The sequence below is a fragment of the Megalops cyprinoides genome, chromosome 22 (genome assembly GCF_013368585.1).
Source record: "Megalops cyprinoides isolate fMegCyp1 chromosome 22, fMegCyp1.pri, whole genome shotgun sequence".
NCBI classification, from domain to species: Eukaryota; Metazoa; Chordata; class Actinopteri; order Elopiformes; family Megalopidae; genus Megalops; species Megalops cyprinoides.
In genome coordinates this window covers 17,983,818-18,008,941 of record NC_050604.1, presented here as the reverse complement: position 1 = coordinate 18,008,941, position 25,124 = coordinate 17,983,818, and the positions used below count along the sequence as shown (strand labels likewise).

At 42.6% G+C, this 25,124-nt stretch overlaps 1 protein-coding gene across 1 annotated transcript in view; it reads left to right on the top strand.

Moving 5' to 3' along the window:
• The window catches only part of slit2 (slit homolog 2 (Drosophila)), a 130,389-nt gene that overhangs the window by 90,974 nt on the left and 14,291 nt on the right, over positions 1–25,124 (top strand). Inside the window, exons 10-27 of the mRNA XM_036516585.1 lie at positions 1,920–1,991; positions 2,681–2,752; positions 3,936–4,007; positions 6,102–6,245; positions 6,733–6,896; positions 9,869–10,019; positions 11,563–11,637; positions 12,682–12,825; positions 13,680–13,823; positions 17,378–17,544; positions 18,107–18,239; positions 20,643–20,711; positions 21,321–21,392; positions 21,594–21,665; positions 22,016–22,087; positions 23,205–23,368; positions 24,156–24,280; positions 24,419–24,516. Coding sequence (XP_036372478.1) covers positions 1,920–1,991; positions 2,681–2,752; positions 3,936–4,007; positions 6,102–6,245; positions 6,733–6,896; positions 9,869–10,019; positions 11,563–11,637; positions 12,682–12,825; positions 13,680–13,823; positions 17,378–17,544; positions 18,107–18,239; positions 20,643–20,711; positions 21,321–21,392; positions 21,594–21,665; positions 22,016–22,087; positions 23,205–23,368; positions 24,156–24,280; positions 24,419–24,516 — 2,010 coding nt within the window. The remainder of the gene's footprint in view (positions 1–1,919; positions 1,992–2,680; positions 2,753–3,935; positions 4,008–6,101; positions 6,246–6,732; positions 6,897–9,868; positions 10,020–11,562; positions 11,638–12,681; positions 12,826–13,679; positions 13,824–17,377; positions 17,545–18,106; positions 18,240–20,642; positions 20,712–21,320; positions 21,393–21,593; positions 21,666–22,015; positions 22,088–23,204; positions 23,369–24,155; positions 24,281–24,418; positions 24,517–25,124) is intronic.

Here is a 25,124-nt window from a genome sequence, read left to right as displayed (position 1 = left end):
ATGTGGGCATTGTAATTTAAGTCTTGTGGTTAATGGTCACGGAATTTTCATTTATTTTATTCATACATTCTTAGTTACATGCAGTTACATATTTCAAATTCTGGTTTCATGTCATTATAAAAGATATAATTCCAAATAGGCTTAAGTTTTAAGTTAAAGTTGAAGTTAAGTGCTTCAACTGCCCTGTCCTTTCATTTGTGAACTTACTTTCACTGCTCCATCCTTGGTTTAAAAAGCCTTCAATTTGTATTGTTAGTACAGTAAATTTGCACACCTGCACATTTAACAGCACAGTGGTGCAAGGAATGCTTGAGATTGCCAAAGTAAATGGGGACCAGGGTAATGAGTTATGTTTTAGTCCATTATCAAGGATTTCTACATCCGTGTTTTCAGCGTACTGTATATCATTGTGTACCTCTCTGCCAATGAAAATACACCAAGCCGCCGTCTGTTACAGAACTTGAAAGGCACCGTGACTTGTTGGAGGTCGTGGAGATTTAATTAAAGATGTTTGTTTATTCCTGTGTTGCAATGCCAGAATGTGTCTAATTAGATTCTTCACGGAACAGCGGACTCGGACTCGCGGTGAAAGACTCGGCCTGATCTGTGGCAGATAAACCGCAGTGGCAGACAGCGGGAAACATGGCGACCGAGCATCCCGCGTCCGCCTTCGAAAACAAACAGCCGGGCTGATGTTGCCAATACCCACTGAAGTGCTTTTTTTTCCCCCTCTCGTGATTAATTTTCACATGAAAGTGGTCTGAGAACCAAATGACACGGCTAAGCCTTATGAGATGGGACAGAAAAGGCCACGCTGGCCTCCAGTCGCGTAGCTGATACTTTGAAATGATAGTTCTCTATTCAGTGGATGTTTAACTAATGGCCTTTGTTAATGGAACTCATTCTGGGTAGACGTCCTGAGTAATTTATCTTAGATGGTATGTGAATTTTGCCCTTGTCTCCATCGGTGTCCCTGGCTCAGGTCTGTACATGCTGCATTGAAAACCTGTCACATGAGGCAGTTGCATCTCTGAAACCAAAGAAGGCACACAGGTTTGCATGAATGGCTATACCGCCGTGAAGTGGGGTAGTAGAGATGTTCTTCCAACAAGTAACATTTGAACACATTCCTTTAAAAAAACAGTTCTGGCCTACATATTTAATGGTCCACATCATTATTTTATTGATTCTCGTTTTATCGCTGTTAAGAACATTCCTAATTGGCACATATAACTTTCCCTTTTTGCCGAGCTTGTTAAAACCTTAATGAATATGTTTGATGAGAATATCAAATGTACAGATTTGTAGCCTTTTTGCAATAATTTTAGATCTTAGTGGTTAGCTTAGCCTCGTGAATTATTCATGAAGGGAGAAGTATTCTGACTGTGTAGACACACTTACAAAATGGCTCCCTCTCGGTTCTAGTTTAACGTATATCTACTGTCCATCTCTTGTCCTTTTGATTTAAGTTCAATCAGTGTTGTGAATACTTACTTACTTACGTACTTACTACCCAAAATTATTGACAAAGTACATATTATACTTTGTGATATGCAGCTGGTTTAGCTTTTGCATTTTCATTTAACAGATTTAACACCAGTCTTAATACTTGACACCTTGATCAGAAGTGTGCCTATTTTTATGATTCAGTATTGATTAACCTTGAAAGTTTGAGTAACTAATGTATTACCATACGTTGATATGTTGTGCCATCTGTGAGGTTATTCACAGTGCTTATAATTTGACATATTCTCTCTGCCATTTACTCAGCTGGATTTACACATGATCGGTTTACCTAAAACCCTCAATGCCCAGTGTTCAAACCCTCTGTGCCTCCCCTCTGCCAGAAACTTGGATATTGTGTTACTTGAATCACTCCCGAACACGTTGCCTAAAAATCTCGCATTGTGTTTTTGCAGCCGCCTGGAACAGAATGCAATCAAGGTCATTCCTCCAGGAGCGTTCTCTCCGTACAAAAAGCTGAGAAGAATGTAAGTAAAGAGCGGTACACAGACTGTATGCTCCATGGCGTGATACTGTAGCAGCATTGTCCTCAGCAACAGGGTGTACTTCTAAGCACATGCACGAAATTCACAACACGCATGCACTGTAGAAGCTCAACATTCCTGTGAGGCTAGGCCAGGGAAATCGACCGGCCCGTGTGAAACTCTTTTATAAATGAAATCTGACAAGTTCCAAGTTCCTATTTGCATTCCCCGAGCTTGAAAATATTTCATATCGGGCTCTGAAGCACTCTCATGACAAAATAGAATCCCAGATACGGTCGTCTGAGGTTATGGTCGACCGGGAATATCACTTGTTTGAAGTGAAAGTCCTAGGATGTGTTTTTTACTTTCAGGCCCTCACAGATACAGCTGCAATATGAAACCTTGCCTTTGCCTTCTATCTGTCCTCCACAGCGCAGCCATAACAGTCACTAATGGTATATGGTGCAAAGTGATGTTGACAACACGCAGTGTTTAATGTCCTAGAAAGGCTCCGGGAGAGAATGGCGCGAGAGATAAAGTCTGTGCCTCTCCATTTGCTCCTTCAGCTGTTGGTGTGTGTCGCCCCCCCCCCCCCTCCCCCTGTGTTGTTTTGAGGGTTGCGTTGCCCACAGTGTTTTAAACGGAGCTGTTTGGCTGACTTCTTGGTAAAACTGCTATGTTTTTCATCGCAGAGACCTGAGTAACAACCAGATTTCGGAACTCGCCCCGGATGCCTTCCAAGGCCTGCGGTCCCTCAACTCTCTGTGAGTATTCAGTAGAGAAACCCTGTTTCAACGTCTTCGAGGGAGAGGCTTCTTTCTTCCATTTGTTTAGCAAATGTGAAGTGATCCTGTGATTATTCCAAATGCTTGTTTTGTATTAGCGCTGTTCAGTGTCAAGCGATCACAGTAACTGCATCAATGTGAAGTTTAGACCACAAATATCTCCGCCCTTGACTCACGCCTAAACATCTGGTTGTCAGGTCCACTCCCCTCTGTACCAGATTGAAAGATGTGAGGTTTATATTAAGGCCACTTCTCAGTGTAAATAATTCATTGCCTCAGACCCATTGAAACGCAGAGGTTCAGACATTCAGTGCTCCTACCTGCAGAGCTAAGCTGAATAAGCCCCTCTGTTGCCCCAAACCGAGCCCTGGCAGGGCCTGCTGGGATAGCAGACAGAGCTAGCTGGAGGGCTCCCCAGGGCGTGGTAACCCAGGACACCAGTCAGATGAGACCACACGTCCCCCTCTGACTCGCATAGCGCCAGCATCCCAGACCTCTTCAATGGCGCGGCGAGGGGTTATCACAACATGCACACGTTCCCACCCTGCGTGTGTGCCCCGCCGTCACCGCGGCAATCGGCCTCCTAGTGGCCACACCAGCCCGGAGGCCGGGGAGGCGGGGGGTGTTCAGGCGGGGTGGGGGGCTCAGACATATGGTTTTCATATCAGGTCTGGTGGTGTTTATCCAGCGTGTTTTCTAAGTGCGATCACTTAGCCGTTGTTTTCTCGCGGACCTCGCGGTGAGCGGGCCGTAATGAAGCGGGGTTTGCAGGGGGGGAAGCGGTCGCCCCGCTGGCGTTTCCTCCCCTCCAGTCTCCCAGGGAGGCGGTTCAAAAGCCACCCTGCGTGTGGAGGCATCACCTCAAACAGCATATTCATGCAGACCCCTTCCAAAAGCACATTCAAACGTCTAACCAGCAGAAAGATGATAGGCCTGTTCCATAAACCCCCCCAAAAATAAAGAGAAAGCATGGTATTGTTATTAATTGCCATCGCTTTGGGTAAAATGTCTATGCAGGATTTATCATTTTGTGTGGGTGGGTGTGATGTGACTGAGAGAATGCAGTTGCACTTTGTATTTGCCTGGAGTCCAGCCACCTTTGTTTATCTTGCTCATATCTATGGAACAATTAACATGCTATTGTTTTCATCTTTAATTTCAGAGTGCTGTATGGAAACAAAATTACGGAACTCCCAAAAGGGCTGTTCGAGGGACTGTTCGCTTTGCAATTACTGTGAGTAAACCATCAAATTTGCTTTCACGTTCCTGAAAAAGAGTCTGCATATATTCCATGTTGTCAGATACAGCTTAAGACAATTACTGTGTTGTGTTTAAGTATGTATAGTGGACATAAAATTATAATTGCATAAGGAATCACTATTTGCATCACATAGTTTTTCACACAGATGCTTTGAGAGAGCTGCATTTTACTTAAATATACTTCAATATGCATTCAGCTTCCTTTCTACAATAAGGCCTACCTTGTATAATGCCACCTGGAAAACAACAAAGGCAGCAATATGTTTTAATTAGATTTCAATATCATCATATTCTCTGTCTCTCTCTCTCTCTCTCTCTCTCCCTCACTCTCTCTCCCTCTCTGTTTCTCTCTCCCTTTTTCTCTCTCTCTCTCTCTCCCCCCCCCACTGTGTCACTGTGTCTCTCATTGCAAACTATGCTGATATTGGGAGGGTATCAATGAAGTGCATTGGTGTGAGGTTGTTTGGGAGGCCCCTGCAGTTGGGAGACGGGGGAATGCTGGCCGGCCAACTGTCCTTGGGGGGCAGATGAAGCTGTCATAACCGGAGGCCTCTGTGTGAAGCGGCCAAACGGGCCATCGCCCGGGACAGACGCCGCATAACGTGTTTATCAAGCCGCAGTGCCACACACGACTAAAATATAAACGGCGGCTGGCGGGCTCCCTACAAAACAGCGCTGTCATTTTATGAGGGATTATCTCCGAATAGCTGGCTTACCGTTTCTCAGGCCAGCCAGTTCTGGAAAAATAATTAAAGGAGGAGAGCTGGGGGGTGAAGGAGGGCAGGGGAGTTATCTGGCCGATTATGGACATTTAACCGCAGATTTTTTTTTGAGTGGTGTATCCAATGGCCGGAGAGCTCCAGGGCTGGAGGGACGGGCTGTAGCGCCCCCTTCAGGCCTGCTTTTTCCAGTCTTTGAGCTCTGACCCGAGCGAGAGCAGCGTGGTGTTTATTAAGATATTAATGAGATCTTTGTATGACGCCTCTGCAGGGTTTTAAATCTTTCAGAGCAGGAAGAGCCCGTGTTGCAAATGTGACTGATGACAGGAAGGCAACCGGAGTTTAATCCCCATGTGCTGACAAACCGCTCACAAATTTGCACAGGTGCGGCGCTCAACGCGCTGGTTAATATCTCAATGCGCCTGTGGAAACAGCCTCAAACTGTTTCAAGCAAGAGTGCTTGGCATCCGTAGGGGATCGCGAGGGTTTTTAAGAACGGGGAAAAAGTAGCTCCGAAAGCCATGAAAGCATCAGAAATTCTCAGATGATTACCTCAGAGAGAGATCGCCAGCTTTTTGAGTTCAGTTTTTTTTTTTTTTTTTGGATGGGTTTTTTATTTTTTTTTTTGGCTTCGTGTTGAGGTCAGGGGCGGAACATGTGTGCCAGTGCAGCAGCCTGTTTGGAGAGAGGCGCATGTGGCCTTCGGGGAATGAGGAGGGCATTACTGCAACCACAACTGTGAGCCACTTACGCTAATCCCGCATTCCTGGGGAAGTGTCGATGACGTGACGTGTTTCTGCGGAGCGCGGGCCCGAGCCAAATCCTGATGGAACCGGGTCCGCTCTCTTACAGGGCCCTTCATAGCGTCAGCAGCACCGTGCAAGCTGTGGTTTTTCCACCGCGTATCAACAGAGGGAACGTTTATGCAGAGGAACACGAAAGCAATGAAATAAACATGTTCGTTTTGGTGGGGTGCATTCACAACAACACAGACATGCTTGAAAGTTATGCATTATTGATACTGTTTGTGCTTCAGGTTCCATGAGGATTTTTTTTCTTGTTTTTCCAAAAACATTAAATCTGCTGCTAATATTTCCAAAAATGTACTTTTTTTTCTAAAACAATCGCCTGAAACCCAAGTAAATGCGAAACACATTCTAAGTCTGTTTCTCTCTGGAACAAAATCATGAATTATTTGCTCAGCATATTTCCCTAAATGTCCAGCAGATAACTCATCCATTAGGTCAGAGGAAAGGGCTGACAGACCAACAGCAAGCTTTAGTGTTTACTTTTTTACTCACACAAACCATAACAACCTATGTATTCTGTTCTTTTTCTTTTCCGTTCAGGCTTCTCAATGCCAACAAGATTAATTGCCTGCGTGTGGACGCGTTTCAAGATCTTCACAACCTGAACCTGCTCTCTCTGTATGACAACAAACTCCAGACCATTGCCAAAGGAACCTTCGCATCACTCCGAGCAATCCAAACACTGTACGTTATAATCACTTTAAGCTTATCCCTGTGGTCATCCACTGAAAGGCTAGTTCACGCAAACTCCTGTTTCAGATTATCTGTGTTGATTGCCGCAGAAAGGAAACTGCGCTATCTGCATTGTCACAGACGTTGTCACAACGTTGGCTGTCAAAAATCTTTAACCCTTGTTTCAGGTTTTTGGATATAGTGTTAACAGTCAGGCTCAAGCTTAACCAGTATTATGAGTAAGAAGGTAAAAATGATTCACTCAGACATTTGCACTCAAGATGTCAGCATTTCTGTTCATGTACTCTGTAGTAGTATCTCCCATAGGAATGTGCAATTCGTGCTGGAGATGTCTCAATGTGGTATCTCTTAAAGATGAAAATGAGGACCCGTAAAAGGTTCTGAGGGGCCAACCGCTCGCTCCCCTGACCTCTCGCCGAAATGCTTCACGCGTGTTTCTGTCATCTGAAAGTTTTTAAAATCGCTTGACTCCTTGAAGGCACTTGGCCCAGAACCCGTTTATCTGCGACTGTCATCTGAAGTGGCTGGCCGACTACCTCCAGGACAACCCAATCGAGACGAGCGGCGCCCGCTGCACCAGCCCCCGCCGGCTGGCCAACAAGAGGATCGGGCAAATCAAGAGCAAGAAATTCCGTTGCTCAGGTAACAGGCCCTGCCCCAACACCCCACCCCCGCCCCTTATTCGAACACGCCCTGACTTTTCCTTGCCCTGTTCACCCTCCCTCCCTTTTCTTCCTTCTAATTTGCATTGAGGTGATGATGTCACAATGTGTTTTTGCTCTGCTTTCTTCAGCTTGCTCTAGTTTCTCCATAAAAGCAGTCAGAATGCAAATAGCATGTGTAATAAAAAATGCTCAAAAAGTTAAATATTTTCAAGTTTTCATTTTAAGATACATATACATCCAGTTTTGCATATAAGTCTGAAAACATAACATGCTGTCACTTTAATTTGATGACACACACATGCACACACACACACACGCTTCTATACTTTGCTAGTCAAAATTCAGCTCCATCTCTCTCTTTCTCTGTATCTCCTCCTTCGTTTAGCAAAAGAACAATATTTCATTCCAGGTAGGTTCAGTTGTGGTGTTATGGCTTCTCATGCACAGATTGCCCCCCTCACCCCCCAGCACCCCCCCCAGCCTGATTTTAGGTTACAGGAATTCTGTGCATGTCTCTTTCAGAGGAGGGGCAAGGGGTTGGCTGACAGCACCCCTCTAGATAAAGGCTAAGTTTAGTCGCTTTAGTAGCGCAGATGGATATATTTAACCGCTGAACGATGAGTTTGCATGTAGCCCTGGCCCTCTCTTGCCTTGGTGTGCACTCACAGTCAAGCTCTCTGTACCTCTGTAGGAGGTAAAGGACAGTACAGACAGCCGGTGCTGTCGTCTGTGATACTGTATACTGCGTTCCATGATATGCTGTACACAGTGTTCTACAGTGCTCTCATATAATGTGATGCACTGTACGTAATGTCATTACAGATAAAGTTCCTCTCACAGGCACACAGATGCAAGCACTGATTAAAATTCTGCCCGCTTGATCATGCTGTGAATGTAATGGTTATTTAAGACACACTTGATGCAAGTTGTCTGTCAGTAGCCGTTTCACCGATTCCTTTAATTAATGTTTACTTCGCCAATGCCCTCACACAAAAGTGGGATTCACACCTGATCAGCATATTCTGTTCCTTTCCCATCGAATGAGGAAGTTCAGGAGGAGTTTTATTCATGCTGAAGCATGCCTGCCTGAAAAAAAAAAGAAATCTTTCTTAACATTCAAGTCATATTATGCCATGTTGTTCACACAGCTGATCAATCAACTAGGTTCAGTTTAATCTCATCTCTTAATTATCAGATCCAACAGCGAGCAATTATCCTCAGTTGATATTCTGTTAATGCAAGGAAAATGGTGTTCGTTCAACCCCTTAATTAGCCAAATTAACATTTTTTTCCTCTCTTCCCCCCTCGTGAGCGTTTTTCGGTGTGAGCTTGCGGTGCTCCTGGGTGCTTTGCAGAGAGTGCACTAACACATTTGCATGTCTTAAGCAAGTGTTTAATTTGTTGATAACCAAAGGCCTCAGATGGGAGCGCAAATTGAGGGCACTGTATAATGAGGCAAAGGTGAAACAAAATGTGAGCTGTGAAATATGAGGCCTTTTTTTTTTTTTTTTTTTTTTTAGAGAAGGCAAAAGGCAGTTGTTACCACGGTAGCGTACAGGTGGTCTGCCTTCCTTATGTCAGCTTTGTTCAGAGGTAGAGATCAAGTAGCTAAAGGCTGGATGCCACAACATGCACCACCAATGCATGCACCACAACAACACCGTTTTCTGATCTTTTTTTTAATTTGGTTTTGTTTCCTGTAGGACACGTACTGCAAACATATGGGATATGTACAGACACCGTGATCGTTTGTTATGGTTTTGCTGTGTAACTTGTTGAGGGGTTGGGCTGTGGTGGTGAGAGAACATTTTTTAAAAAGGATGAAACGCTCTGTTTTCTCTTCCCTTGCTACTCCTACTTTATTTCAGGAGTTCATCATTTCGGCTGTAAGTAACGTCCTGCCTGTGAACTAAAGCACCTCCTCTATTGTGTGGGTCACTTTACCTAGCTGTTCTTCTCCACGTGTGTTGTCCCCCCCCCACCACCTTTACCCCGGTCCTCCCAACATGCATTTTGATAATATATATATATATTTACTGCCACATATACTGTGGTTACATAGGTGCATTTATGAGTTCCACAAGGTATCGGATAAAGTATAAAACAACAGGTTCTATAAACAACAGGTTCCATAAGAGAGGGAAAAACTGTGTATGTAATGTTTGTTTCCAGATTACTGCAAACCTCGCTTCTCTTGACTTCAGTGCTGCTGCAATTTTCCTGCCACTGCCTTCCCCTGTCCTTTCCCCTCCCCCCCTCCCTTCCAGCCCCCCCCCCCCCCCCCCCCCTCCCCTCCCACTCTCTCTCTCTCCCTCCCTCTCGCCTAGTGGAGGAAATTCAGCAGGTCTTTCCTTTGTGCTTGATCTAACCATGTGGTTGCAAGGTATGAGTAAAACATGGTTCCGTCAAGCACCATGGAACGTCTTGCAGCGTTCTTCAAGACCGGGAAAGCCACAAGAGACAGCTCTTTATTTCTATGGTTCAGTAATAGAGGGGACAGATTTCATTTTTTGACAAGTGCGTGAATGTTTGCGGGTTGGAAATCAGGGTCTTTTAAAGACCTGGATGCCCTTTCGGATAAACTCAGAGTACGTCTGTGTTTAATTCCCTCAGATGAGGAAAGAAGGGCACCTTCTCATCAACTTTTTTTTTTGTCCGACAATTCCTATAGACTATTTTTAGTTATTTTTATTTTTGTTGGCTTTCAACCCAAAATTCTTTCTGTTGTTACGGTGACAACTGAGTTTCCTCTGTTCTAGAATGGTTTGACTTCCTGGGCCCTGAATGACCTGTCCACTTACCTATTGTTCCCTGTTGTACCTCACGTATATGCCGCTATGTCATCCCTCCCACCCCCCACCCCCACCCACAGCCTGTTTACTGACAGGCTTATCTCTAAGTCGCACTCCCGGTTTCCGTGAGTAACATCGGTAAATCGATCTTCTGCAGGCACGGAGGATTACAGGTCCAAGCTGGGGGGCGACTGCTTCGCGGACCTCGCCTGTCCGGAGAAGTGCCGGTGCGAGGGGACCACGGTGGACTGCTCCAATCAGAAGCTGACACGAATCCCGGACCACATTCCGCAGTACACGGCTGAGCTGTGAGTGTTCTCGGGGGGCAGCTGGGGTTGGGGAAGGCATTTGGGGGTGCACATGGCTCATATTGGGACGATCACATGAGGCTGTTGTGTAGAAGGGTACAGTCCCAACACCAGTGTTGACATGTTGGGTTGAATGGAGAGCCTGGCTAGTGATATGCAGTAGCTCTCATGATCTACTTCTGGATGAAACTGTCATAAAAATATCGCCAATTTCACAAAAATTAATTAAGGGGTGATCACTACTGGTGGGATTCATGAACCCCATAAAGAGTGGAGCTTTCAAACATGTGTGAACCAATCAAAAGACTTTGCTCTACATAGTAATAGTAATAATGATAATAATAATAACATGCCGGATTCTCCGCTTGTTAACCCTGGTTTAGCACACAGTAAATCCCTCTTAAACCGGATCATGTGGAATAGAATCTTATCAGCACAGTGTTTTTAGTGATAAAAAGATAATTATGGGATTTAGGAAAATGTTTATAACATATTAATGCTTTATAAAAATGGATACATTGAAATACACTTGCACTTGAATCGCAGTATAAATATTCAGTAATGTGACACCCAATTTTGGAATGACAGGACATGGTAAAGCCAAATAGAGATCAGTCTTTCAACAGGTGTTTTTTTTTTTTTAGCTAAAGGACAAGTGAGATGGTACACACACTGAAAAGATAAAATAAATCTTCTTCAGCTGTTCCTCACAGATTGATCAAAACAACAAACTAAAACAAGAAACAACAAAACAAACAGAAATGCTTTTTTTTTTTTTTTTACTACACCGCCATTCCTTTTTTCTTGTTCCTCCTGTCATTCTCACTCCCCAGCCTCCCTCTCTTGTTTTACGTTACTAAACAGTTAAAATGGCTTCTCTACAAACATCGGTCATACAGGTTGCCATAACCTAGATCATTGTGACACACATGTAATATATATGTAACTGAAAGCCCTTTGGTCTGATTTGCTATTAATGTACTTCCATTTGCATTAATGTAGTTGTATTTGCGTTCACTGACTGCTTGCAAGAGCCACTCAGCTTAGCATTCAGCAGTTACTTCCCAGTTCCATAAATATGATATCACACAAGCTAATACAAAACATAGAAAAAGACTTACACTGTTCTATTTGGTAATGGGTAGCCAAGAACAGTATGAATTGCCTCATTATGAAACTGGTGCGTGTGGATGAAATTTGCAACATTTTCTTGTATGGGCCAATAAAACAGACACATTTACATGGATACATTTTTTTCTTTGTTATTTTCTGCTTTGTATCACATTTGTAATAAACAGTAATTGTAATGAAAAGATGAGTGGATTGCATAATGTTGCCCTTGATCATTTAGACAGGAATGTAGAATCAGCAATAGTGTTCCCAACCAATATTATATTCTAATTTGCATTATTCATTTTTTATTGTTTTAGAGCGAGTATTTGACCTTTCCAATGTGTCAAGTTCAATTTCAAACAAATAGATTCGCTCTGAAAGGCCTCAGTAGTGAGTCTTTGAATCGTGTCTTTCATTTCCTTTCATCTAGTCGTCTCAACAACAATGAGTTCACAGTTTTGGAAGCAACTGGGATCTTCAAGAAACTCCCCCAGCTACGGAAAATGTAAGTCTAGTCCCAAAACAGTCCCTTGAAGTTCCCCCCCGTGTTACGTAGCCTCTGACATGCACACATACACACAGACAGAAAGAGACTGACACACACACACACTGACACACACACACAAAAGCCCAAACAGAGAGAGAGACACACACACGCACATACACAAAAACACACAGTGCTTCTTTTTTGAACCCTTGGTGTAATTTTTTTTTTTTGTTTTTGCAACTTTATTAGTCACAAAAAAATGTGAAAGCCATTATTTAGTGTAGCGTGTAATCAATTCGTAGTGCTGTGACAAGTGTTTGGCCCCGGCGGTAACGCAGAGCAGAAGTGGCGGCTCGCTCTGCCGCGCCGCTAGCGGCTCCTCGCGCCGCCGTAGCGCTGGCATCCCGGTGCCGCGGCGTGGAGACAGCTGCTCCATTGTGCTGGCGCAGCACGGCTCCGCTGGTCCGGGGCAATTCAAAAGCAATTTCCATAATCTGCCGTAACTTCCATCGCTGTTCCTGGGAACCGCGCGGCTCGCCGCCCTTTTCGGCGCGGCCGGCGCATGCCCTTTGACGTCTCGTTTCATTAAGTGTTTATTAGAGGAATCACAACAGAATGATTGGAGGAACTGACTTGGCCGCCCAGCCGTGTCAAAACGTTCTGACTCGTAATGTCCCGAAGGATGCAGCAGAGGAGATGTTCACTCCTCCAAGGTGTAAACAAGTAGCAGCTGGCAGGCAGACTTATAAAAAAGACTACATTGTCTGTGTTTTTTTTTTTTTTTGCAGAATAAGAAATGAGTGGAAATAAAAAAATGTTTATTGTTAATACAGTCAAACTGTAGGCATTCATTATTCAGATAGCTCAAATTGCCCTGGCAAACCATTAGACCTTAACTACTTCTTTGATGGCTTTGTTTGAATTATTTCAAAGGTGCCTTCAAAAGATTACATTCATCAAGGAAGTTGTGCTGATATAGAACTGCAGTAACATTGCAGTGATATTAAGATAACCGCTGTGCTTTTTTTTTCTGTGCTTGTGTTTTTTTTTTTCGCATCCCAGAAACCTGAGTAACAATAAGATCACAGACATCGAGGAGGGTACGTTCGAGGGGGCGGCTGGGGTGAACGAGCTGATTCTTACCGGAAACCGCCTGGAGAACGTCCATTTCCGAATGCTCAAGGGCCTTAACGGGCTGAGAACGCTGTGAGTGCTGAATATGGCATAACCACTATTATTATTGTTGTTGTTATTGGCATCTAGCAGATGCTCTTATCCAGAGCAACTTACTTAGGTTACATTTTACCCATTTATACAGCTAGATATTTACTGAGGCAATTCTGGGTTAAGTACCCTTCCCAAGGGTACAACAGCAGTGCCCCAGCGAGGAATCAAACCGGCAACTTTTCGGTTACGAGTCCTGCTCCTTACCGCTATGCTACACTGCCGCCCACTATGCTGTACGTAACCACCCCTTGGATCACTTCTCTTATACCTTCTAATTATAATGGGCCTGAGCCATACCTTGTGTTGATATAACAGTGACCATTTAAATGTCACCGCCATAAATCATTGGAGAATTGACCATTAGAAAAGCGATTCGCTTTTGGCTCAGACAGATAAGGTCAGCGTGTGCATATTTTACATGCCGCTATCATGAGAACGAGGAGGAAGGGGGTAGTGGTGGGGGGGTATGAAGGGGCTAATTTGTTGGTTGTGTGAAACATTGTAAATACCACTGCTGTAGTCTCACACATTAATCCTGGAGTTTGTTTTTGCAAGGAATTTATTTAAGGTGACTGTATTTCCTATGACAGGCTTTCTGGGTACTGCATTGGCTTTGCATTAAGTGAAAAGTTTGCTTTGTCATGGCTGATATAATTATCCAGAGCAATCCCCGCATTTGCAGCAGATGTGTGCATTGCGCAGAGGCCTCTGTGAGTGGATTTTAATTAAGATTTCGAAAACACGGCAGAAGGCAGCGCTCGCCCTGCCTCTCCGCCAGCCTTCGGGTGCAGCCTCTCCTCACGGTGGGATAATGAGGGACTTTGTGTCCGCAGGATGCTCCGAAGCAATCGGATCAGCTGCGTGAGCAACAGCAGCTTCACCGGGCTCAGCTCCGTCCGCCTGCTCTCCCTCTACGACAACCAGATCACCAGCATGACCCCGGGAGCCTTCGACACCCTCCATTCGCTGTCCACCCTGTGAGTGTGCAGAGGTCGCCATTGTTTGGGAACAGTCTCTGTGCTTCAGGTTTTCTCCTGCCTGTGGTACTGAGTCAGAGATAAAACTGCACTCTGTAAAGTGAAATAGATCAGAGGAGTGCAGGGAGGAAGCTTGGGATTTATTATATATATGTCTGCGTTTTATATTTATTTTTCTTGAGGTGGAGAGACTGAATAATGGTGTTTATATCTCTGCATTCCTTTCCTTTATTCATTGACTTCTTTGTATTTAACTAGTCGTGTGCTCATTCTAAGCAGTAAAGAAGAAAGGAGGCCCAAAGTGGTACAGCAAAAAATTTGAAGTGCGCGTCAAATCGCTCACCATAGAAAATATAGAACAAGACATAATGTAGGTGTCAGCTGCAGGAAGGATGTCGCAGACATTTAAGCAACAACTGTCAGCAAAAAAAAAAAAAGAACCACCTAGGGAGAGAGAGATGTCCAAATCTAGATTCCATTTGTAAGGCATGATGAAACATTCTAAGACATTACCTAGTATCTGCACCAACCTGAATGGATTATGGTTCATGGCACCACATCATCTGATTGATGATTGCAGTCTGGCGTAGTGGAACAGAGGTACAGCATATAATTAAGGCCCTGTGGAGTCTTCTGTAGAGAAAACGCAACTACAGAGTTGAGATGTGCCGTTTCTAATGTCTGCTGCAAGGTCAGTTTTTAAAAAGCCATCACGCTCTATAATTTTTATTACAGTGAAGGTGTATGCTTCAGTATGGCAACAGCCTTGAATTAGGTAAATGGATATGTGGTGTGTTTTAGTACCTTTTGGCCCCACATCTCTCACCTCTCTGCCCCTCAGAGCAAGTCGTACTGTTGCAATGGAAAGCGCACTGTCAGCGGTTGCTTTCAGCCTAGCTTGTCACCTGCTGTAGGTACCATCTCGGTCTCAAAGTGACCTTTACCTTCAATAGCAAAGACTGCGGGGATAAAAATAAAACTTTGACATGAAATAGTGTCCCTTAAGCACAGGGCGAGGCGGTCTCCAGCTTACTTCACAAATCCGGGCGTTTGTCATGTTTGTGAACATTGTCAGTGATGTGTCGAGGGGCCATAAAAGAATATGCCTAACAAAGGCTTATAATTGCAAAATGCACCAGTGAAACTGTGATAAAAAGTGCACTGCTGTAAAGGCTTCCTTCATGCAACCCACGTTTGCCAGACTGCCTCAGATCGTGGGTTGCCAGACAGGGGTTTATATAGGTGTGGCTGTGCCAGTGAGTCAGTCCTCTGTTGGATAGCCTTGGATTGAGAGGCGGGCTTGTTGATCTGCATTTGAGGTTGAGAGACAGGGAGTCTAGTGGAAACCCTAATGGACCATAACGGTCGTGATTTAATGAGGAGGTGAAGGAAGGGTCACAGTAACTATTCAATGAGAAATAACTGTTCCTGTGAATATAGGCAACATAGTTATTGATTTCTAGAGATACATGCATGCAGTAAGAGGGCTACGTTTCTGTGCCTTCTGTATATGCAAGTATTAATATAGATCTCTGTAATCTGAGATAGGGAGGACTTAAATATCTTGTGTTTGATCTGGTGGGGTATTAGTTTGAGTTTGTATAACAGTGTGTTGTCATGTAGGATACAAAACATAGACTTTGGCTTGCAAGCTGTTTTCAGTGTTGAATTTTCACCTTCCTTTCGAATCTTTAGGGGTGTACAAGCGCCCACTTTAAGTTATATTTCTTGAAAACCGTGGGCTTTATCACCTTGAATTTATTGCCGTGGAGACGAATACATCATTAAATACCGTCTGTATGTGAGATAGTGTTGTCTGCATTGGGATATATTAAAGGGCCGAGGAATCGCCAGCATTGTAGACCATTACTGATGATGTAGATATCGAGGAGGCTGGTTGATAAAGCATCTCCGTGAGGCATAACTTGACATGCCTTTGATCAGAATCTGCATATACACATAATACTGTAACATTTACATGATGGGAGAGCTTTGCACCAGTGCTGTGTCTTTCATAATGGTGGTTTCCAGGAATGAGGGGAAAGTCTCTGAATCAAAGTGTACGTACAGGCTTGACCTCACGTTCTTGCCTTTGACATCCATGCAGACGGAGTGATTTCAGGCTGTCTAATTATATTTCACTTCTAAGAGTCTCCGTCTTCTGCTTTGCAAATACAATGTTATTCGCCATGTTACAGCGGCGGCACTGTGCTTTCCATACATTATTAGATATAACTCCAGCTCTTGACAGGCTCTGCTTTGAATGACAGGCCCGACAATAAATGAGGGCTTCTTGGCACATAATATGCACAGCATCCATCATTTAAAGCTTTTATCTGATTTCTCTCTCTTTCCTGGGGGTTACAGATAGTGTGCTCATAAATAATGGAATTCTCAAAAAAACATTCTCTTGAATGGGCATGTTGTCAGCTGTGGGAGAATTCTCTTTTAATCTGTTTATTTTTATTTATTTATTTTAATTTTTCCTGACCTGGCCTGTAATGCGCTTGTTTGTCTGGTGAGATGGGTGACTTGTTTCTCTCTCTGGGAAAAACGGGCTGTCACGTTTGCAGATTGACAGCCCAGCCACACATTCATGTATAAGTAAAGTCCAGTAATGGAATGCAATCCGCTCTTAATCTGAATATTAAATTAATTGATTAGGTACACTGCGCAACTGCCTGACAGCATGTCAAAACACCTGCCTGTTTCAATTAGCCGAAAATTGCAAACGCCTCAAATTCAGAGCTGCAAATGAAATTTCCTGCGGTCTGAATATCTCTCATGTTTGCAGTTTATCGACAGTATAGAATCACTATAAAAGCCCTCAGTCACAATGGGGGAAGAGAAGGGAATGGGCCAGGGACAAGCAGTATTTGTAGATGTGTGGGTTACCTAGTTTGGCAGCAATTTCCTCGGCAGCATATCTGTGTGGCCATTTACACACATGCTGTACTGAATATGAAACACATACGTTGAAGGTGTAAATAGTTTGCAAAACTCAGAGAGAAACAGTTGAAGACATTAGGCGTGTGCTGTGATGCAGCAAGCTTTTAGGTAAGATGGATCTTGAAGAGCCAGTCTAGAAAGTCAATAATGTTTTCACATGGTTAGTCTGTTTTTTTTTTTTCCTTCTTGTAGTTCAATGAAGTCTTGCAATTGTTTGGGTTTGTTGTATAACATTGTGTCTAAATCCACAAAATATATATAGTTCTAGTACTTTTTATTTTCATAAAGCTGATTGAAGACAGTATTGCATAAAATGTTGATAAAATGTGAAGAATGCTCTGCAGGTGAAGATAGCATACTGTAACTAAATTTTCATATTTACTGAAGTACATACACAGAAACAGATAGAGTGACCGACAGACAGACAGTTGTTGATATTGTCAGGAAGACGGCTTGTGGCATAACTTTAATCTTTTTTTAGCATTGGTTGTTAAGGTGAAAATGTTTATAGTAGTGAACATGTGGACATGTTTTGTGCAAAGAAAATGGAAGCTCACTTATCAACAATCAGGCACAGTCACAACACGGTATCTGTCCTCCGGTAGGAATCTCTTGGCCAATCCCTTCAACTGCAACTGTCACCTGGCCTGGCTGGGGGAGTGGCTAAGGAAAAAGAGGATTGTCACGGGTAACCCCCGATGCCAAAACCCATATTTCCTGAAGGAGATCCCCATTCAGGATGTGGCCATTCAGGACTTTGCTTGCGATGATGGTAGGTGGTCAATTTTTTACAGCACAATAATGAGAGAACTCCTTCAGCACAACAGGAATGTCTGACACACATCACAACAAAAAAGCAAGTAATACGCAAGGAGTTAAATACAGGTACTATTAAAAAACAGTTCCGGTGAGAGAAAAGTAATGGGCAATGGTTTAACGTACCATTTCGTACCAATAGCTATCCTTTTGAGGTTGCTGTTCTGAATGCTGCCTATAAGCCCTTGCTAATCGTAATAAATTGATAAATTGCTTATACTGTGCGAAAGGCCCAGTGGATGCAATATATTACCCAGGAGTTCCCTCAGTGTTAGTATGTTAGTATGTGTCTTTCACACTATTTGGATCAGGGTGCTTTGGCCATTCTTGTGGATACCGTTGTGGCTAAGATTATGTAAGCAGGAATAAACCTGCTGATTGTTAATAAAACTCAAAGCTGGCTGAACATGTCCTTTCTGTATTTTTATGGTGCCAGAACAATCCCCTTTAATGAAGAGTTTTATCCAGCCCCTGAAGCGTTAAGCGTGTCTGATTTGTCCTGTCTACCTGCCATGCAGGCAACGATGACAACAGCTGCTCCCCGCTGGCGCGCTGCCCGGCAGAGTGTACCTGCCTGGACACAGTGGTGCGATGCAGCAACAAAGGTCTGAAGGCCCTGCCCAAGGGCATCCCCAAGGAGGTGACAGAGCTGTGAGTCACCGTGCAAGGGCACTGAGACCTGGCACACACACACTGGCGCGCACACGCACACGCACACACACACTCACACTCACACACATACACACCCACTGGCACACTCACACACACACACACACACACACACACACACACACACACATACACTGGCATGCACACACACACACACACACACACACACACACACACACACACATACACACACACACACACACACACACACACACTCACACACTCACACACACACTCACACAGTGGTACACGTGCACATACTCAAACACCGGTACACAAAGGTATCCAAAGTATAAGAAGTATTTTTTATGCTAGATGATTTGTGCCTTAATCCTAGCTGATGAATGTCAGGTTTAGTTTTGTGTAATGAAGTAAGCAAATTAGTTTAACACTTTCATGTTCAAAAAATTCAAATCACAAATGAAATACTGTAAAAAGAGTAGTTCTCAAATGGAAGCAGTCCAGGTTGCATAAAATATGATCTGAAAAATATGAAATTAAAAGACTTGTGAATATCAAATATAAAGTAATGATCTTTTGAAAGGTGCATGTTCAGCACTTTTTCTCCGTTTTTAAACGGGATTTAAATTGAAGGCTTTAAAAACTAGTGCTCAAATGAGAAAATTGCGCTTTCATTAGGTCAGAGGTTAATTTGCAACAAAAGGTTTGCGTCGTGCAGTCTGTGCCATCACAGTAAATTACCTCTGCCAGTTTTCATTTCTCTCTCTGTCGACAAGCACTGATTGCATCGCCCAGCCCGGGTGTTCAATTATTATATATCACTCAAGAAGTCGGTACAGGAGATTCTGACTGGCATTATTATAGATGTCTTGATTAGATGCCGTGAATATTTATTTTGTCAGACGTTTATGTTTTTAGGGTTGTTACAGAGATTGATGTTGCTCACACATTTCTTAACTCTGAAACCTCTGTCAAGAACCATTATCAGGATGGCATTGACACTAGTGGGTAACGCTTAAAATCGGGAGAGGTGTTCCCAAAATTCTTAAGGCCGCGACGTGCCTAATGCACACATACAATCTGTGTGGTCCACCATTAGTTTGAACTGGTACGTAGTTTCCTAAAATCAGAACACATAACAAGTCTGTACACATATTCTTCAAAATTATCTCATCAAAATCTGCTTTGTATCTTAGGTTTAATTCAGGGAGAAATATATAGAAATTATCCTGAAGAAACTAATGCAGCATTTCTTCTAGAACGAGAACAACACACATTGATTTTTAAAATGTATGGAACTATTTAGAAGTATCTAAATATGTCATTGTGGTGTCTACTGCTTGTTGCTTTTCACGTTAATTTTGCGACTGGCCTTAACCGTTCTCATAACCACCATTTTGTTGCAGTGTTTCAGATTTTTATATTCTGTACCAGGGATGTGTATGGATTTGATCACTGATTAGTCCACAACTTGCAAAGTAGAACAATCAATTGAACAATCTAACTACTCATTTTACACTACAATAATGAATATTCATCAATGTTGTCAGAATATTTCCACACAGAATTTTTCAGTTCTGGCACATTCAAAAATGAAACAATAATTTAATATCCTTATGGAGGTATAGTTGCAGTGGTATTTGATCAAAGCCTTACTCTGTACCCTTATTCAGATCCATTAATGTTCTACTAATATTCCACTAACACACACACAATAAAATGGATACATCTACCAATTACAATGAATGACCTGGACTGTCTGATGCTGCTCAACCGGGTGATTGCATGTAAGCTTTGAAATTTATAGGTCTTTTGCGTGCACTTATCACAAATTCAGATTTACTTATGGACACATGAGAAGTTTCCAAACCTCTCACAGTATTATGAAAAAAAGATTAATATACATAAATTATATAATAGAACATTTAATAAATTTCACCATTACTCAAATTATTCCCCCTGAGACAAACTCTGAGTACTTCTGAGCCAGCGCCTGAGATCAAAAACAAAGTTCATTATTTTTCCTGTGAAATCACTGATATGGGTATTACAGTACACGCTGTGTAACCATAACTATTTGATAAAAATAATGCGGGCAATAAATTCAATCTGTTTTGTACTTCAGTTTAAATGGTTCCATTTTAGTGTAATTTGTCTTAGAATGTGGAAAAAAATGTTTATGTTTTAAACATTACCTTAAGTCTGGCGCTGTTGGACATGGCTTTAGAAAATGTGAAATGCACACGCAAGTGGTAAAATAATCCCCGTAAGTATAGCTTCCTTGAAATGATTAGCTTGGCTTTTGGGATATGAAATGTTGTTTGTTTCTGTTCCAAAAGAAATATTCATTTGCAGTACTGAAAATGTGGAATTTCCTTAATGGTGAAAATAACTCGGTTTTCTTTTTTCTTTTTTTTTTGATAGGTATCTGGATGGAAACCAGTTCACCCAGGTTCCAAAGGAACTCTCTAATTACAGGCACTTAACACTTATGTAGGTGGTTTTCATACTGAAGTGTTTTATTAATTTAGTTTCACCCCATCGCGCTCAGGAATGATTAATTAAAATAATTCTCCTTGGCACCATAATTGTCTGCAGGGGATTGTTGAAAAATAGATCTTTTAATTGCTGCCTTTGAATCAAAACAAAATGGATGGCTTTCATGAAACCATTGAGTGAACAATGCAATGCAAACTTTTTGTGATGCATTTCAAACAGTGTGATGCCTGAATTATTTGAAAGGGATTGCTCTTTTTCAGTTTTGACTGTATTTTGCAAAGGGTTGTATTTTTTCTTAATTACAGGTTATGCCTGTGTCTTGTTGATGTGTATTGTGGAGTTGAAAGCTTATCGCACATTTAACTGTGAAGTTCCCCTCTGACGATTAAATCTGAAGCATAATACAGCACAATTTCATGTCCTTGTGCTTAATTTGTGAAGTTAAAGTAATGATTTAAAAAATTATAATAATATTTATTCATGGTTTCGGCACATTGCTCTCGTATAATTAATCACCGGCATGATCAGGGAAGCTCTTAATTTTAACTTCCTATTGCATTGGAATTTACGTGTTTTGTTTTTGTTATTGTTATTTTCTTCCAGTGATTTAAGTAACAACCAGATCAGCACCTTGTCCAACCAAAGCTTCAGTAACATGTCTGAACTGCTAACGCTGTGAGTCTGGCTCCTTTTATGTGGCACCTCTGTACTGTGTGAGATCTTTGACCCCAGCAATGACGCTTGAGTTGTTTCCCCTTGACTGTAACTGTCCTGCTGTTGAATGCATGATTGAACTGCAGAAACAGCTGACAATTCAAAACCTTGGTAGCATCGCTAAGAAGTTGTCCCCCCCCTTCTTTCCTTTTCTGACTCAAGAATCTTGAGCTACAATCGACTGCGGTGCATACCTGTAAGAGCATTCGATGGCTTAAAATCTCTTCGGCTGTTGTGAGTACTTGTTCTTTAACTGTATCACTGTGTACGAGCGTGTGTGTGTGTGTGTGTGTGTGTGTGTGTCCAGAAAATAAATGAGTTTATCCATAGCTTTCATACCATTGTGTATGCCTGTTAAATGATTATTTTTTCAAGCATCACATCTAATTAAAAAAAGCATATTTGTCATGTTCACGCATATGTTTATGAGATCCAAAAAATGATTATCGTATACAAATACAGTGTAGATTTAGAGCTCTAGTGACCTGAATACAAGCTGCCATCTCATGTCATTACTGTGCCAGTAACACCCTCATTGCCAATGATAAGCTTCCATTACAACCAGGGTGCCTTTCCATATGCAGGTCTCTTCATGGAAATGACATCGCAGTGATTCCTGAGGGAGCCTTCCAAGACCTCTCTGCTCTGTCCCACCTGTAAGTCCCCTGTGCCTTCACCAAATCACCAAATGAGCGAATTTTGACAGCTGAGTACATTTTTTTAAATGAGGTTTGCATGGCTTTAGGCATTTCCTGCGCACACACACACACACACACACACACACACACACACACACACACACACATACACACATACAAATACACGCTCACACATTCAAGTACACACACAGACACACATACACTGCTGTCTAAATACTCCCACAGGGTGATATAAGCAATTAATTCCTTTTCGGTTCTCAGAAGTAATTGAGATTGACAGTTGTTAAAAAAAAAATTGACTTGTGTTTTCTCCTTTAAACGATCCCACCTTTGGTTCGTACTGCGTCTCTATTAGTGAGAAATGCAGTCAGCAGCGCTGTACACGTTTCCTTAAGCGGGATAATTAAAAGCACTGAACTGAGAAGAGCAGGTGTAGAACACAGAGGTGAGGAGAAATCTCTGCTCTGTGGGGCAGGAAATAGCAGAGCAGCGGTTTTACCTTCTCCCTCTTCTCTTTGAAGTGATCAGAGAAGACAAATGTTATAGCACATATCGTTATTTTCCACATGTTATGAGAATATGTCACTAGGTGATGATTGGAAGCATTTCCACATCTAAATTATGTTCTGCACTGGATCAAGGCCTAAGCCCAAGGCAGACAAATATTTTGCTCATTTTTGTGTGCAAGTTACATTTTATGTAAATGTTACAGCATGATGCAGTCTTTGTTCTGGGCGAGTAAACGTTTGAAATCAGGTGTGAAGTACATGCAGTCAGAAGCAATTTGTGAACTCTTGAACTTCTGATTATGACCAAAGAATTTTTGGACGCCAAGGGAAGGAATGGAAGTTGATACATCACAAGTAATGGTGGTATAATTGATTTAAATTGAGTGCTGAAATGTTAATATCTTCGGTAGTTGTTGAATCAACAGATCCTGGCAGTGGAGCGTAGGGGGGCGGTGGGCTCTTTGACTCCGGAATGCCATATGTTCCAAATCATGAAGACGATACACAGCGGATCAATTAAGCTTTGTTACCAGGCAACCTTCTAAATAATGTCAAATCCAGTGCCGTCCCGAGAGTGAGTGTGGTTTTTAATTCCTCCCCCTCAGAGCCCTTGGTGCCAACCCCCTCTACTGTGACTGTAACATGCAGTGGCTTTCAGAGTGGGTGAAGTCTGGGTACAAAGAGCCTGGCATCGCTCGCTGCGCCGGCCCCGGAGAGATGACGGACAAGCTGCTTCTCACCACACCATCCAAAAAGTTCACCTGTCAAGGTACCTAACTTCTAACTCCCTCCAGTTATATAAAAAAAGGAGAGACAACCAGCTAAGGTCTTGAGACCACAAGAAGCTATTGAGTACACATCAGACTGTGAAATTTAAGACAGGGCTGCTCAGTCTCTGTTTTGGAGGATCACTGTGTTTCCAGCCAGGCACTTAATCACTCGATTCTTTTTTCAACATTTGTTCTGATGGAGCCAATGTAGCTTCCTCCCCCAGTTCAGAGAGTTCTTGTGTTTTAAAGAGAATGTGGAAACCTATGGAATGAGGCCCACCAGCACCAGAGTTGAGTAGCACAAATTTACCCTTTTGATAACAAAATCTTCAAACTTTATCTTCAGTGTTTTAGACATTGCCTACTTCACATCTTTACCTTTTAGCTTTGTTCATTGTGGACTATTTGTGGACTATTTGTACTTGACATTATACTGTGCAATTGACATTCTGTAGACGTGCCTGGCCCTTGTGGTTTCCTGGTGCCAGGTAAGGCAGTCACACTGCCCAGCAGAAGTCCTTCAAGCCCCAGAGCCCTTTCTCAACCTTGACCTCTTTCCTGACCTTTGACCCAAAAATAGTGATGAGCACTCTCATCTTTTAGTGCCTGATCCCCTCTCCTGTGATTGGTCCGTGGTGGACATGTCAGTGTGTTGGCCTTCCATTCCGTCTTTACCCTGATGTGGACCCCGCCCTGTGTGATTTGAATTTGAAAGTGTCTTCTCTGAATGCAATTTTAAGGTGGTCAGCCCTAACATGGCACATGCTCTTCTGTCTGCTCTTCCAGGGCCAGTTGACATGACTATTCTTGCCAAGTGTAACCCGTGCTTGTCAAACCCATGTAAAAACGATGGAACTTGCAACAATGACCCAGTGGATTTCTACAGATGCACTTGTCCGTATGGGTTTAAGGTATGACTGCAAGCCTTCTTTTTCTACAGTAAATGCTTTGTGTGGTTGTGCTTTTCTTTCTTTTGGTTTTTTGAAAACTTTTTCTCCATTGCTGTACTCTTAAACAGTACATACTGATTTTTTTCTTATTATTTTCAGGGCCAGGACTGTGACATTCCCATCCATGCCTGTATCAGTAACCCGTGTCAGAATGGAGGAACGTGCCACCTGAAAGAGGGAGAAGAGAACAGCTTTTGGTGAGAACTGTACATATAACCTGTACATGCAGTGGTTGTCTGCCAAATCTGCCATGAACACCAGATAACTACAACCAATGCTGAATGGTAGACATTGAGACATTGTAGACTGAAGATCTTTTCGAGGAAGAGAACTTTTTGAGGAAACTGCAATTGAATTTGCCTCCTGAGCTGCATTGCAGAACAGAAATGGGGATAAAAGCTATTGACCTTTCCAGTAGCCTTGAACATCTTGATATTGGATGCTACTATGGAAACCGCTGGGTTCAGCTTCATGTAAATATTTTTGTAGACATCACCTGACTTGTGGGGGGCAGTGACTGAAATTTCCCAAAATGTGCCTGACATTTGCGGCCAGCTTTACAACCTTAGCTAATGGTAAATGCATCTAATGGATTGCTGGAAGGTTCTGCAAATTGCAGATGCTGCCCATGAATGTCTACACAACAGGCTGTTGATGTAGTATTAGTTTTGCAGAATTTTGTAAGGTCTTAGGGATATGAAGAGTTTTGAACATTATGTTTCTGAAAGCATCATCTTATGTCCCTGGTCTTTTCAGAATTGGTGTTAAAATAAGAAATAATGTTTTATGTATCTTTTTGAAGAAA